The following is a 14,839-nucleotide window of genomic DNA, read 5'->3' as shown; positions in this document are numbered from 1 at the left end:
TATTTTCTATTTGGAAAATTATATTTCATTCATTTTACGAGAGAGAAAAAGAGAGGAAAATTTGAGAATATTCGAGAAGAGATCAATCCCATTGGGTGTTGGTTTCTCCAAACGTAGGGGCAGACCCGCGAGCACAGCCCAAAGGATAAATTATCAAATCATTCAGCAGAGGAAGAAATCCACCACTAACGGTGTTGGGCAAAGGCAAGCAGTTCGAGCAACAAAGCCGAAGGGCTGATCGGCCGCCAAGGACCCCTTATCCCGGCTCTAAGTTCCTCAGGAATTTTCGACTAAAATCTGTTAACACAAACTTAGTAATCAATATACATACTTAAGCAACTGTCTGCTTCATTCTCTAATCACTCTGTGTTGTCTCCTCACTTCTCAGCTTCTTCTTCAAAACCCTTAAACCACACCAAATCATCTTTACTACGAGTTCAATTTCCTTGCCAAAAACCTCGTTTTTCAAAACCATTTTCTGGGTTTTCTCCATCTAACCTTTCCTTCCCTATGAACTGCACGAAGTGTCCCAATAGGTCGATTCTCAAGGCTTCTCTTTCTGCCCAGGAATCTGCTCGCACTGTAAGTTACCCCCCTTTCTTGGGCTTTTCGTTTTCTTTTCATTATACGTGTTGTGAAGTGAGTCGTAACTTTAGATAGAAAAAGAAAGGATTTGTAGAAATTTCCAGTTTTTATTATTTCAAAGTAGAAGAAAATTAGTAAGAGATGGCAATTGAATTGATTAGAGTTGCATATTATAATTTAATTGTTTGTAATAGTAATAATTTCATTAAGGAATTTTTATCAGGAAAATGTAAAAATATTAGGAGGCAGTTTAAAGGGCATGATTAGAGTTTACAATGAGGCTCTTCTCAGTGGAGATGATAGGATTGTAGCTGAGATTGAGAATAGAATAAGCATTTTAGAAAATGAGAAGAATGGATTGGAAAAACAAGTTTTGGAGTTGTCAGCAGAGATAACCTCTGGGAAAGAGATGTATATCCGTTTGCATGCTGATTTTGATAATTTTCGAAAAAAATCGGAGAAGGAGAGACTTACGACGAGGTCCGATGCTCAAGGCGAAGTGATCGAGAGTCTTTTGCCCATGGTTGACAGTTTCGAGAGAGCTAAACAACAAATAAAACCGGAAACAGAGAAAGAAAAGAAGATAGATACGAGTTATCAGGGTATATACAAGCAATTCGTGGAGATCATGAGGAGTTTGCAAGTGGCTGTTGTCCCAACAGTTGGAAAGCCCTTTGATCCCTCTGTAAGTGTCTTAATGCTATCCATAATGCTTGCTGTTTTTTAGTTGCTAGACATCTATAGGGTTTCGTCTGATTCAGTCACACTGGAAAGCATCTTGCAAGTGTAGCATACTGAGATATATTATGTAAACGCGCACACAGTTTGGTTAATTGTATAAATGTTTCTGAGAATATGTACTATAGTAACCAAATCCCCAGTCAAGTAAACACTTTGGTTCAATTGCTAGTTTTGTCTTTTTCGGTTTTTCTTTTAAGTTTCAAAATCCATTACTATCCTGATAATCTTTGAAACTTGCACGTGATGGGGTTTGTTATGTTAGTCATATCCCATGCGAAAACTATATCGTGTGTTTGTGCTACTTCTAGGTTCATATGATAGCTTGCAAATGCTTTTGACTTTCGACGTTGGATGTCAGCAGCAAAAGCATGCCTCTAGAATTGAGAGGACGGGTCCATATTTGAATCTTGAATGAGAAGATTACAATGTTTGGTGCATATACCCGTTAGCTGTAGTTTTCATGTCTGGATCATTCCATATAGTCGGCAAAAGTTAGGTCTTTGGAATACATTCTTGATTTAGGTGTATTCTTTCTAGAAAATGAGACATACTACTACTATCCAGAAATTTGGTTGAACAATAAACTTGTCGGCTTTGGAGTGATAGGATATTCCTAGTTGTTTCTGTTATTGATTCATCTGGTCTCACTTGTCGGATACAGCTACATGAAGCCATTGCTCGAGAAGAGTCTCTAGAGTTCAAAGAAGGGATTATCACCCATGAATTTCGTCGAGGGTTCCTCCTTGGGGAGCGGCTATTAAGACCAGCGATGGTGAAAGTTTCTTCAGGACCAGGGAATAAGAAAGTAACTGTGGCCACTGATAGATCTTCTGGGCAACCAACAGCTGGAGATGATCAGTAAATCTAAAAGGGATACTCTGACCATCTCATCAAAGGTGAAGGCATTCAAATAAATTTATTTGTCAAAGCAGCGTCTTTTACCATTTCTTTTCTCTAGTTGGTAGTCGCAGGTCACTGGATGGGTTTGATTTTGATGATCAACTGAAAAGCCATCTGGATTCTGGTCTCTTCATTTAAGATATGCTCGGACATGAGTACGAACTATTATCCAAATATACGAAGAAACTTAAAATAAAAAATATAAAGTACTCACCGACGTCCTGGTGTTGTAGAATTTCACCGTCTCTGTTATCAATTTCACCTTAACTAACACCCTCTAATCATATTTGTGCATTAATTAATGATTAGTTAACTGGTAGATTATCAATCGAAAACTAAGCAGTTCAATCTCTTTTTCATGCTAACGCATGCAACAAATTTTACTTACCTATAGAGAAGTAGAATTATGAGAGTTGATGGTGTTATAATGGCTGGATAATCGACGAGTCCGAGACTTTGGTTTAACCGGTTTTTTCCTCGGACCGAAAATACCAGCGGAACGAGATCCAGAGCCAACTTCCACGCAAACAGCCAACCTTTGGAATTTATGAACAAATTAAAGAAAGGGATAGTTATCAAGCAAACAGAACCCTTAAGTCACGAAAAAGCTAGAAAAGCGAAAGTTTTGAGAGAAAAATAAAGTTACAGAGAATAATGAAGAAGAAAACGATAAGCACACCAAGAACTAGGGTTGCACATTTGTCGGATTTCAATCCGATCCGGATCGGATAAAAAAAAATCGATCCGGTTTTTTTCCATAGAAAAAAAACCGGTTTATAAAATAACCGGTTCGGTTTCTAACCGGTTTGGAGGGCCGGATATCCTAACCGGTATAACCGGTTTCGGTTTTAAAAAAACCGGTTTTTTTAAAAAACCGGTTATAAAAAACCGATTTTAATATTCCAGATTGCTCATAGGGAATCGATTCCCCCCCCAAGGGGGTACCGATTCCTCACTGAATGGTTTGGCTCCGAGATTTTCAGAATGCTCGGAGGGAACCGATTCCCCCCTATTCAACGGTCGAAATATTTGAATTTTACACTTAGGGAACCGATTCCCTATGAGAGGGTACCGATTCCCACACGCTCCAAGCATTTTTATTAAATGTTTTCACACTTAAACGGCTATATGATCTTCATTAATTATCACTAACGTTCAGAAGTGATTCAAGGTGTATTTAAGCAAGCTTAGAAGCCATTGATCAAAGACAAGAAACATCAAGCAACTAGAATCAAGAGAGAATCAAAGAGAAAGCATCAAACCTCAAGTTCGATAAATTCAAATACTTAATTAACTCAACATAATTGAAATACTTAAATACTTCCAAGTTTGATAAATTCAAATACTTAAAAACTTCCAAGTTCGATAAATTCAAATACTTAAAAACTTCAAGTTCGATAATTGAAACAAAGTTTACGATAATTGAAATAAAGTTATAAAATAAACTACATTGCCATCTCTTCTTCATCATCTTCGCCTTCTTCGTTTGGAGGGGATATTCCAAGTTCGACTTCTTCAATGTGTAAGTTTGCTTCCAAATCGGCATCAATTGCATCTTCTAGGGTGGTGATATGTTGCTTACGAGCCGCTCATCCAAATAATCCTTTAAACAAATGCATACTTCCACCGACTCGGACTTAGTCTTGATCTCCGTTGCGATATAACCCTGCCACTAACAGAAAAAGTGGATTCCGAAGCTACCGTAGAAGCTTGGACGGTTAGTAAATCACGGGCCATGGCGGCTAGAATCGGAAATTGTGCTTCCTTTTCTTTCCACCAAGCCAAAATATCCAAACTTTCAAACTCTTCAAATGTCACTTTTGATAGAAAATCGCATGACATGTAATTTCCCAACTCGCTACTTGGGGTGGTAGTACGTGATCGTTTGGATTGGGAATTTACAAGAGTGTTAAAAAGATTCAAATTTATGTTACTTGGACTCTACTAGATGATTCCGCATTCATTCTCATTTGATCGTGTATTACACTACTTGATCCGTATTTAGTTAAATAAATTGCAAACATGTCTCGAAAACATTTGTTAAAATAATTTATTTGGTTTTGGACAAAGTTGGGTTCATCATCGGTTAGATTAAAAGCAAACGCAATTTGTTCAATTAGTGTTTCAACCCCACCAACATTTAACGTTGGGCTTAAAGCGGCGACACAAGTAAAAATGGGGGAATCTCCTTAAAATATTTTAAAAGTTTTTCCTTCATTGCAAAGCCAATTTCTTGAAAAACTTCGGTTTCAAATTCAAAGTCATTTAGTCGGGTAGCCAACAAAAATATTTGATTAAGAACCAACGGGCTAGTAGGGTATAAACACCGGATAAAAAGTTGTTGCATTTTTAAAAACCTCAAGCAAATCGGTTATTTTGGCTATAGTTTCCCAACTCGAATCCGGATAAATGTTTGGGACATGACCCCTCTCGAAAAGCCGATCGTGAAATGTTTGCAATGTTTCCTTTGCCTTAAGGCATATGCATCATCATCCAAGTTGAGTTCCAACGAGTTGGACAATCCAAATTAGGACCCAAAGCTTTTTTATTAACGGACTTACAAAATCGTTTATAATCATTTAGTCTTTTGTTGTTGTTACAAAGAACCGATTTTATCATTGTTTTAAATTCTAATCTAATCGGCTCAATAACCTCCAAACCGGCTTGCACGGATAAATTAATTATGTGTGCAACGCAACGGGTATGAAAAAATGCACCGTCTAAAATCGGTGAAAGTAATATTTTCAATCTTGGAACCGCGTTTGTATTATTCGATGCATTATCAAAGGATATAGAAAAAACTTTATTTTCTAATTTATAAAGACAAATTACCCTTTTTAAAAGTGTAAATAAATTAGCACCGGTATGCGGCTCACCGAATAATTCAAACGCGATTGTTCTTTTCATCATTTGCCAATTATCTTAATCTAACCAATGTGACGTAACGGCTAAAAAAGAATTTCCGGTATTATGAGGGGAACTCCAAACGTCACATGTAAGCGACACACCATAACGGTGTTCTTGGAATCCTAAAATCATTTTTTCCCTCGCCGTACGCCACATTTTTATAGCATCTCTTCTAAGGGTAGTACGAGTTACTTGAGTATAACGTGGTTGCATTAGTTGTTGAATTGTTGTCGTGAAATCTTCATCATCAAAGTGGTCGAACGGCAATGCTTTTGTAATCACGAACTTTGTAAACGCTTCTCGTAATTTTTCGTTGTCGTAAACAAAAACACCACCTTGCGGTGTAAGATTCGATTGACTAGGATCCGATCTTGAGCGAAGTGCCTTGCATGATTTTGTCAAATGGTTCTTCAACGTTTTGTTTCCTTCCGATGCAAGAAACTTTAGACAAAGTTTACAACGCGCCCTCCTCGAGCCATTTGACATCTCACATAAATCGTAGTGATCCCAGATGTCTTTGTTTCGAGTGTGTTCGATCACTCTCACGACTTCAAGGTTTCCTCCGACGGAAGATTCAGCCGTGTTACTCATGATGAACAAAAAATTACAAAAATAAGATTTGAGAGATGTTTAAGTGTTGTGTAATAAGATTTGAGAAATTTGTAATCAACCAAATACACCCCCAACCTATTTATACATGTTTAGGGTGGTAAAATGGTAATTTTTTAAAGAAAAAAACGGTCAAAAACGGTCACAAAACCCCCTAACGGCTATATTAACGGCTAGTTTTTTAAACCCAGACCGGTTTTTTTTTTCCGGATAAAAACCGGTTTTTTATCCGGTAAAAAAACCGGTCTTGGTTTTTTTCTTCAAACCGGTTAAAATAACCGGTTTAAAAAAATCCGATCCGGTTAAAAAAAACCGGTTTTTCCCAAATCCGGTTTTGGATATTTTTTTCGTAAAATCGGATATTCAGATTTTTTGTGCACCCCTACCAAGAACCGGACGGAATAGTGAAAAAATTGAGATAATTCCAATAAGACAGAAAGTTCAAGGAAATCGATTATGAAGACTCCGTGAACGACGACAGAAGGTTGGAACGAAGCATTAATTTCCGGATCCACGAGCCCTCTTCAATTCTTGTTATGGGCCGGGTATGACTTATTTTGGGCCGCTAACAAGCTTGAACCTAGCCTTGATATCATCTACATACATGAGTTAAACCTTTCCCTTTCTGCAATTACATACTATTATATTTCGATTTACTAAGGCTTCAGATATCACCTTTTCCATTTGTTTGCTCGGTCTTTGCTTCAAAATTGAGTCGAGCAATGCTTCGTTATTTGCGCTGTAGTTGCTTTAGGAACTGCTGCCGTTGTTTCTGTTGCTTTTACACTTACCCTTAAGGGCTGTAAGCTGTTCTTCTTAAACTCCCTTATAAAGTTTCTCCCAAAGATTTCGTTTTTTTTTTCATTTCAAAAGTTCCACTTTTCAGGGTTTCAATGGATTTATCTAAGCCTCAATCGAGTTTGTCTCTAGGTTTTATTAAAAATTCCATTACAGACGATTCGATTTCGCTACAAACCGACACCAGCTTTCGCCGCTCATCGAACCCGGTCCGGCCCGTTCCTTTACAGTTCTTCGAGGATAAGGAAGACGGTGCCCCTCAGTTCGAGAACGGCGAGCAAAATGGACATAACAACGATGATGAAGGAATTAGGATTTTAGGAAAATCTATGTGCCTGAAGAGACAAAGGGATTCTAAACCTGTTTCGAACCCTTGTAGACGGTTAGCCGGCGAACTCAGCTTGGAGCAAAGACGAACAGCCGTCCGTTCATGGGGGAACCAGCGGCTAGAAGAGGCGGATCCAGAAGTGGGTGAAATCATGAAAAAGGAAAAACAAAGGCAAGTCTTGGGAATTGAGCTTATTGCTTCCGAAAACTTTGTGTGCCGAGCTGTGATGGAAGCATTGGGAAGCCATTTAACGAACAAATACTCCGAAGGCATGCCAGGAGCCAGGTACTATACGGGCAACCAGTTTATAGATCAAATCGAAACCCTATGCCACAAGCGTGCGTTGGCAGCCTTTAATCTTGATTCCGAGAAATGGGGTGTTAATGTGCAGCCATATTCATGTACTTCTGCAAATTTGCTGTTTATACCGGAATTCTGTTGCCCGGTGATCGGATCATGGGGTTGGATTCGCCGTCCGGAGGACATATGAGCCATGGATGGTATATGCCGGGTGGGAAGAAAGTATCTGCTGCTTCTATATTTTTTGAGAGCTTTCCTTATAGAGTGAATCCTCAAACCGGGTACATTGATTATGATAAGCTTGAGGAGAAGGCGCTTGATTACCGGCCCAAGATTCTTATTTGTGGTGGTAGTTCGTATCCTAGGGAGTGGGACTATGCCAGGTTTAGGCAGATTGCAGATAGGTGTGGAGCGGTGTTGATGTGCGATATGGCTCATATTAGTGGTCTTGTGGCAGCTCAGGTTCGAAATTTTATTGTTTTGCATGTTTATTGGTTTGATGTTTTGAGTCGAGGTTTATTGCAGTTTTTGGCACTGTATTTGGTTTCTTGCAATTCATTTGGATTATTATATGCCCAACTTAAGTTACTACAAAAGTATTCATTGCTTTGAAACCACTTAGGTCAACTTACAAAGTAGAATCGCTGTTTGTAAATCGTAAAGGATTATAACTGTTGGCCTGCCAAATATTCTCGCCATTCACACACCACAGCCTTCAATTTCATGCTACTGAACTCAACCTAAAATTACCTGCCAAAATTTACATTTGAGAAATACAAAAGAGAAGAAGCATCAGACTTATGTTTTAGAGACGGCTTACGCTTTATTTGGAAAGCAAATTCACCTATTGAATCTGTGTTTCCAAACAACATTTGTAACTTACGGCTTATTGAAGTGGAGTGGAGGTTAAACCTGCTTTTTATGTTGTGCGAGATGAACTGGTTTATTATCTAAATGTCATGAACTGTCCGACTTTTTTCTGTCATCTAAGATTTTATTTTTTATCCTTCTCCTTTCGGACAAGTTTGAGTTTGTTAGAAATGGATACTTACACACACATGCTTTGAGTCGTATAATGTAAATGCACATGGACCTTATCAGCCTTCGCGTAGTCAGAGCTATAGATGATTCTTTCCCTTTTTTCTTTTCCTTTTGGTTGGCTAGTAAATCATATAAATTTGTATTTTTCTTTCCCTTACCAGCATGTTCACTCTTGTTCTTTGTCCATTACAGGAATGTGCCAGTCCATTTGACTACTGTGATATTGTTACTTCAACAACTCACAAAAGTCTACGTGGCCCAAGGGGAGGTATAATTTTTTATAGGAGGGGTGCAAAATCTAAAAAGCAAGGCATGTGTCTCAGTAATGGTGATTGTAGTGGCCAGTATGATTTTGAGGAAAAGATTAACTTTGCTGTTTTCCCATCATTACAAGGAGGACCTCATAATAATCATATCGCCGCTCTTTCCATAACCTTGAAGCAAGTGGCTACACCAGAGTACAAAGCATATGTGCAACAGGTGAAGAAAAATGCTCAGGCATTAGCGTCTGCTCTGCTGAGAAGAAAATGCAAGTTGGTTACTGGGGGCACCGACAATCATTTGTTGCTCTGGGACCTCACTTCTCTAGGCTTGACTGGTATTCTAATCTTGCCTACTCAATATGATAAATTTTTGGTTCATGTACGTGCTCAGAAGATATATGCTAACATGTTGAATTTGTTTTTTGTTGGAATCAAGTTATTTCTTGTGATTTTGTTTGATTGTGTGAACATTGGAGTTTTTTGTGACCAATTTTCACCTAAAACTTCTTAATGGTTTTATCAATCATTTTTTATGTTCTTTTTCTTGATCATTTTGGAAAGTGTGATATTGATTCTTGGATTTATCAAAAAAAAAACCTTGTGAAGATCAACATGCAGTTCATTATAATAAATATTACTAGTCAACTGCTTGTAGACCATATTTGCTACAAGTTTTTCTTCAGTCTACCCATCTATTTGGTGAGCTAAAAATTGTTTCATATGTGTTCCATATTTTCACTAGGAATTTGTAGTTTAACCACTAACCAATATGATAATTCTAATAATTTATTCTTATGACAAAACTTGTACATGGAATTATTGATACACAATGCATTTCCTTTATATTGTTACCTCTGCTTCCTTAAACTCGTCCTTCTATAATTAACTCGTTTATTATGTGTCCTAGGTAAATGCTATGAGAAAGTTTGTGCAATGTGCCACATCACTCTGAACAAAACTGCTATCTTTGGTGATAATGGTGCTATTTCTCCTGGAGGAGTTAGAATTGGTAAGGACTATTCTTGCTTTCTCTTTTGCAGAAATTTATAGTACTTTTAGACAGCTTCACAAAGGGTCATTATATATTATGCCTTATTTTTGTTTGGTATTCACTTTCTGCAATTTTTTAGTCTATGGAATGAGCTAATCAGGCTAATAGTAATCAGTTATGTTTGGTGTGTTAATATGTTCTTTGTTGTCAATAAGTGCTGGGTTACAATCCATCCTTTTCCATTAATAGTAATTAGCTGGGTTTAGGTTTGTGCTTGGTTGTCACACAAGTGCTTACGATAGAAACTTCTATTGGAAAACAAGGAGTTGGGATGAATTGGTAAGGAGCAGATATTATGTTTTAGGTTTGTGCTTTGTTGTCACATAAGTGCTGGGTTACAATCCATCCTTTTCCATAAATGTCCCAACTTCCCTAATTTTCTCTCAGGTACACCCGCTATGACATCAAGAGGTTGTTTAGAGTCTGATTTTGAGACAATGGCCGACTTTCTTTACAGAGCAGCTCAGATTACAAGTGCTGTAAAGAGAGATCATGGAAAATTGCAGAAAGAGTTTCTCAAGGGTCTTCACAATAACAAAGATATTATTGATCTTCGTAACCGAGTTGAAGCATTTGCTGCTCAGTTTGCAATGCCTGGATTTGATGATTGAACATTTATAAAGATGGTCTTGACACAATTTTGTTATTTCTCTGGCATACCCCCTCATCTTTTCCTGGTCATTCAATCAATTTTGGCCGTTCATGTCTTCCCATTCTACACTTGTAAATTACATAGCGTAGGTCAAAAATCACTTTGCTGAATCAGTTGTCTTTCACTTGTGTAGCTTTGTAAAGAGTGATTTGTTTCAAAACAGTATAAATAGTATATATTTATGATGCAATCATATTTTATAGAACTGTAGTATATAGATATCTCCATCCGGGAAGAACCTCAGCAACAAATCCTACTATATCTGCCATGTGGATTGTGCCAACCTCAAATTCAATGCAGCCTACTGAATTAGTCGGCACCGCGAAACCGCTGCTGTAAGTTTTTGTCCGACATTTATGTTTAATACTATCTGGATATGAGTACGAGGATACCCTTTCGTTTAAATATATAGAGAAAACATTTGATGTCACTGTGTCCCGCATGTATCTTGTAGGATATTCTAATTTGATTTTGAGGAGTAAACATATGTTGTTGCTATTGATAGTTTTCCTGTTGTTGGTATCGTGCTTATTGTTGATAATGTGTGGTTTCAGTAACCAGCTTGTAAAGAGGAAACAAAAGCTGAAATCTCTGATTAAAATAACAAACAAATAAAAAGAAAGTGAAGAAACAGGTAACGGTAGCAGAGTCGGAAATCATAATATTCTGGGAAGACTTTCTGCTACCACTGATGGAGACATGTCAGGATGAAATGGAGGGGATATGATTAGAAGTCGGAAGCCTTCATCATTGAACTCCATTGCCTTCAATACAGAAACAAACAAAGGGCTTCCCAAGAGCAACGAAGCTGTTTCTTTAAAAATATATGACCGGAAGTCGCATTCTAAATATTAATTACCCTTTATATATGTAGCCCTCTTTACTCTAGTTATACACATAATTAATTATATAGAACATTCTATGCCCTTTTGTTAGAGGAAATGGAGGCTGGTTTGCCCTGGCATTAAAAATACTCATTTTCTTGTTTTACTGTTTACATGGTTGAAATGGTTGAAGGCCTGGCATATAATTTTCCTCTAGGGTTTTTGGAAAAACAACTATCTCCAAGTTTCAACTGCAGTAGAAACAATAAATGCAGGAAGTGGAAGAAAATAAATAAAATCTTTTTAGAAAGAAGAGAGTTCAAAAGATACATTGACAACCACCTTCTTCCATCTAATATTCCTTTTTCAACCAGCCTACATTCTTTTTTTTTTTATTTATGATTTAATCCTCTTTTTATTTTCTACCTATGGCTGCAAAAGTCCAAGAGCTTCTTCCTCCCTTCAACAATCTCATCAAAGAAATCATCAAGTTGCACACCAAAATTGTCAGCACCAGATCTCAACACCCCAAACCACCCTTTCAAGCTCTCCACCCTCTCCCTTATCCCCCCACCCTCCGTCTCCCACTCCCCCATCCCTCCTCCGCCGCTCCTCTCCAGTTCCCCTCTCAGCTCCTCCATTGCCAACTTTGATCTCCTATACTCGTAAAGCAATATCCCCGGCCTCCCATTCATTTCGTTGATCTCTGCCGCCACTCTTTGCTGCACTCTCGCCGTTGAGATCATAAAAGCCGATCCGAAAATTAAACACCCTTCGTACCCTCCTCGTAGGAAACTCGACTCCGACCGGCAATAAACTAGCCCGTACAGCAAGATCATCAGAAGCAATGAACTCACATTCCTCATGGCGTACAAAACTCCTCGGAAACCATTGAATCCATTCAGCTTTGATTCAATCGAAACTTTCTCGTCGGACCTTAAAGAAAGTGGTTGGATTCTCGTTTCCATTAAAACCCTGTTTTCCTCTTCCAATCCCACAGCTTCTCTTCGGCACCCTGAAATTGCCCTGATGACCTGTTTTCATACAGTTGAAAAAAAAAAGTCATATCAGATCATGAATTCAATGCTAAAAACCAAAGAAAAAAAATGTTGCAAGGTTTGGGAATTTAAGGACCTGTCTGGAAAGCTGGTGATTAAGATGACGATGATTATCAAAAGAGGAAATGATATTAAACCCAGTAGAGTAATAATTTTCGATGCCGGAGATGCCCGATTTAATAACATGGCAAGCTTCCAAAAGCTTAGAACTTTCATCCATGTATTCGTCGAGCCACTTATCACCGACGGGGAGATGGAGCTTTTGGACAAGGAGGAGTAGCTGGGAATGGAAAGATCGGAGAAGCGAAAGGACCCTTTGAAGGAATTGGATGGACATGAAGTTATTAGAGAGGTAAACACGTTCAAGATCATCTATGCCCCGAGTCAAGAAGGTGTAGAATCCATTGACTGAGTTTATTGAAGATGCATCCATTGTTGGACAAAATACAAGAAACAAAAGTGGAGAGAAAGGAGAAAGAAAGAAATAGAAAGAAAGGGGGGAGAAGGGGAAGGAATATCTTGGAGCTCAGGTTTCTAAGGTTGAAATGAAAAGGATTGTTGGCAGCAATGATGGGTGTTTCCTATAGAGGGGAAAGGATGATTGGTAATATGCCATTTTCATTGTTTAATGGGCAGAGAAGGAAAACATATACAATGGAAGACAAGAATATCACCAATTTCGATTATATTTTAAACAAACGACTTCTTCAACAACTTCTCGTTACCAATTTCCTTTTTTTTTCTTCCTTCTGTCGGTTAATATTGAAACGGATATTATCATTTTTTTATTAAATTAATTTAGAAGTTAGTTATAGATAGATTTTTTTATTAGTTTAATTTAATTTATTTATAAATAAAATACAAGACTATAATCTATTTAAAAGATTTAATATCTCATCTTATAATATTAATCAATAATGAAGTAAATAAAAATCTTTATTTCAACTTAAAATTTTGATTAAACTCGATTTTAAATTTAATTGAGGTTTATACCAATAGTTAAAGACAAAACATAATGCCGTGGAATTATTTGGCATTTAACGACTGAGATTCTTCTGCCTTTATAACTTGTAATTCTTTCAAGTTTCTTCTCTGCTTGAATTGAGTGCTTCCTTTGGCTGCTTCCCCTCCTTTTGTTCTTCCTCAACCGTCATTTGTCCTTGAGGCTACAGATTTTAAAGGATAGCGTGAGTTTGGCTTATAAATTTAAGTGGGTGTTGGTTTACATCAAAGATTATTATTAGGTAAAATATTTTCTCTATAATAACACATTCACGTTTGGTTTAAGAGCAATCTTTTTAGAAGTATCGACTATTCCCCACATAGCATTTTTTTAGGAATGTCATTCCCTTTCATTTCATAGGTGTTAGACAATTCTCTCCCTTTAGGATAAGATTATCACTAAAATAATAGAGCTATTTCAAAATAATTCTTCCTTTTATATATAATTAAACAAGTATAAATTTATTTAATTTTTTAGTTATGGTACCAGATTTTTTAATACTTGTTATAAAATAATATGATGCATATAAATTAAAAAGTAATGTATATATATATTAAATTTTAATTTTACTTTGATTATTTATTATGTATGTGTAAGTAAGTATAAGTAAGTATATCTCTCAATATCTTGGTACCTAGAAATAAACACATACTTACACCAATATAAGTATTTTTTATATTTTCAAAGAAATAAAAAATATAAATAAAAAAGTATATTTATTTTTTTTAAAATTATATTGCAGAAGAATATATAAATTATAAATAATAGAAAATTTGAATTTTATATGAACTTTCGTCCAAGTATTTTTATTTTAACTTTGAGAATTCAATTCGTTAATAACAAAATATATTAGAAGGGCAATTTAGTAAAATATATATTATTCATATATTATATTTCCTCAACCAATTGTTGTAATTTTACGATTGTCAAATAAACCAAACAAAGTAATATAACATTCTAAATAATACGTCAAATAATGTTATATTCTGATAATCTTTTTCTCAAAAATAATCTTACATTCGGTAAATCAAACAATCTCTAAATACATTTTATTCATGTTATTCTTAATAAAAGTTATTTTTATAATTAAAATAACCTTTTAATACACATATTATATAAATTAAAGTTTATATAATTTTATTTTTTAAAACATAAAAGATAAATCTTAACTCTTAAATTCTGACCTTTAACTTTTAAACCCTTGATATTCTATTTTAATTGAATATGTTGAGATTTTCAAAGCTCAATTTGATCAAACGAAAATGAACGAGGGGGTGAAATGGAAAAAATTTGTTTAGGGAGTAAGGAGAAAGAAAAGATAGATAATTTGGCACATCGAATTATAGTGGTTCTACTTCTCAACTAAGTTTACATCCACTACTTTAGTTCCTCACTCAGGATTTCCTAACAAATTCACTAATTTGTTATTTCTTTTTCAAGGACAAAGAAATAACCTTTACAAAACTCCCTAGCTTTTAACATACTCAGCTAGAACCAAAACCCCTTTATAAGGAAAAAGATGTAAACTAAGAAAACCTCTAAAAAGGTAAGTGTTTACAAAGAATTAAAGCTCACAAGAACAAAATATTTACAAGAGAATAAGAATAAAGAGTGAAAAATTCTTCTCTTGTATTTGATTGCTTGGATAGGTGTTCTAACCCTTCTTCAAGTGTCTTGAACTTGTATTTATATGTTGGAATGAGTTTGCGGCCGTTTCTAGCCATTGATAGTGATTTAGAGCTGTTGGGGATGCTTTTCTCTGCAAAATAAACTGCACAG

General features: G+C 36.2%; 3 protein-coding genes and 1 pseudogene across 3 annotated transcripts; 3 read left to right on the top strand and 1 right to left on the bottom strand.

Moving 5' to 3' along the window:
* LOC120180400 overlaps window positions 1–13,835 on the top strand; it is a 29,479-nt pseudogene extending 15,644 nt beyond the window's left edge.
* Window positions 122–2,405, top strand: LOC120180402 (protein GrpE-like). The gene is made up of 3 exons (XM_039185730.1): window positions 122–582; window positions 809–1,270; window positions 1,988–2,405. Exons 1-3 carry the CDS (start codon window positions 511–513, stop codon window positions 2,186–2,188), a joined length of 735 nt encoding a protein of 244 aa, XP_039041661.1. The 5' UTR covers window positions 122–510; the 3' UTR covers window positions 2,189–2,405.
* On the top strand, window positions 6,411–10,497 carry LOC120180399 (serine hydroxymethyltransferase 7-like). Its single transcript, XM_039185728.1, is given in 5 exon segments — window positions 6,411–7,278; window positions 7,281–7,630; window positions 8,402–8,807; window positions 9,380–9,481; window positions 9,911–10,497. Coding segments are annotated over 5 exon segments (1,725 nt in total). The 5' UTR covers window positions 6,411–6,635; the 3' UTR covers window positions 10,135–10,497.
* Window positions 11,395–12,696, bottom strand: LOC120180401. Its single transcript, XM_039185729.1, has 2 exons — window positions 12,134–12,696; window positions 11,395–12,033 (listed from the first exon to the last, which is right to left on the bottom strand). The coding sequence occupies exons 1-2, from the start codon at window positions 12,488–12,490 to the stop codon at window positions 11,422–11,424; spliced, it is 969 nt and encodes a 322-aa protein (XP_039041660.1). The 5' UTR covers window positions 12,491–12,696; the 3' UTR covers window positions 11,395–11,421.
* Window positions 13,836–14,839: the final 1,004 nt, after the last annotated feature.

Source organism: Hibiscus syriacus, unplaced genomic scaffold, assembly GCF_006381635.1.
Source record: "Hibiscus syriacus cultivar Baekdansim isolate YM2019G1 unplaced genomic scaffold, ASM638163v2 tig00112495_pilon, whole genome shotgun sequence".
NCBI lineage: Eukaryota > Viridiplantae > Streptophyta > Magnoliopsida > Malvales > Malvaceae > Hibiscus > Hibiscus syriacus.
Note: the sequence above shows the minus strand (reverse complement) of the source record. Positions and strands in the feature narration are given on the sequence as shown.

Coding starts and splice junctions, on each gene's coding strand:
- LOC120180402 (XM_039185730.1), top strand. CDS start 511: ATGAACTGCACGAAGTGTCCCAATAGGTCGATTCTCAAGGCTTCTCTT. Junction 583..808: donor CCCAGGAATCTGCTCGCACT/GTAAGTTACCCC, acceptor AATTTTTATCAG/GAAAATGTAAAAATATTAGG. Junction 1,271..1,987: donor GAAAGCCCTTTGATCCCTCT/GTAAGTGTCTTA, acceptor TGTCGGATACAG/CTACATGAAGCCATTGCTCG.
- LOC120180401 (XM_039185729.1), bottom strand. CDS start 12,490: ATGGATGCATCTTCAATAAACTCAGTCAATGGATTCTACACCTTCTTG. Junction 12,034..12,133: donor ATCACCAGCTTTCCAGACAG/GTCCTTAAATTC, acceptor GTATGAAAACAG/GTCATCAGGGCAATTTCAGG.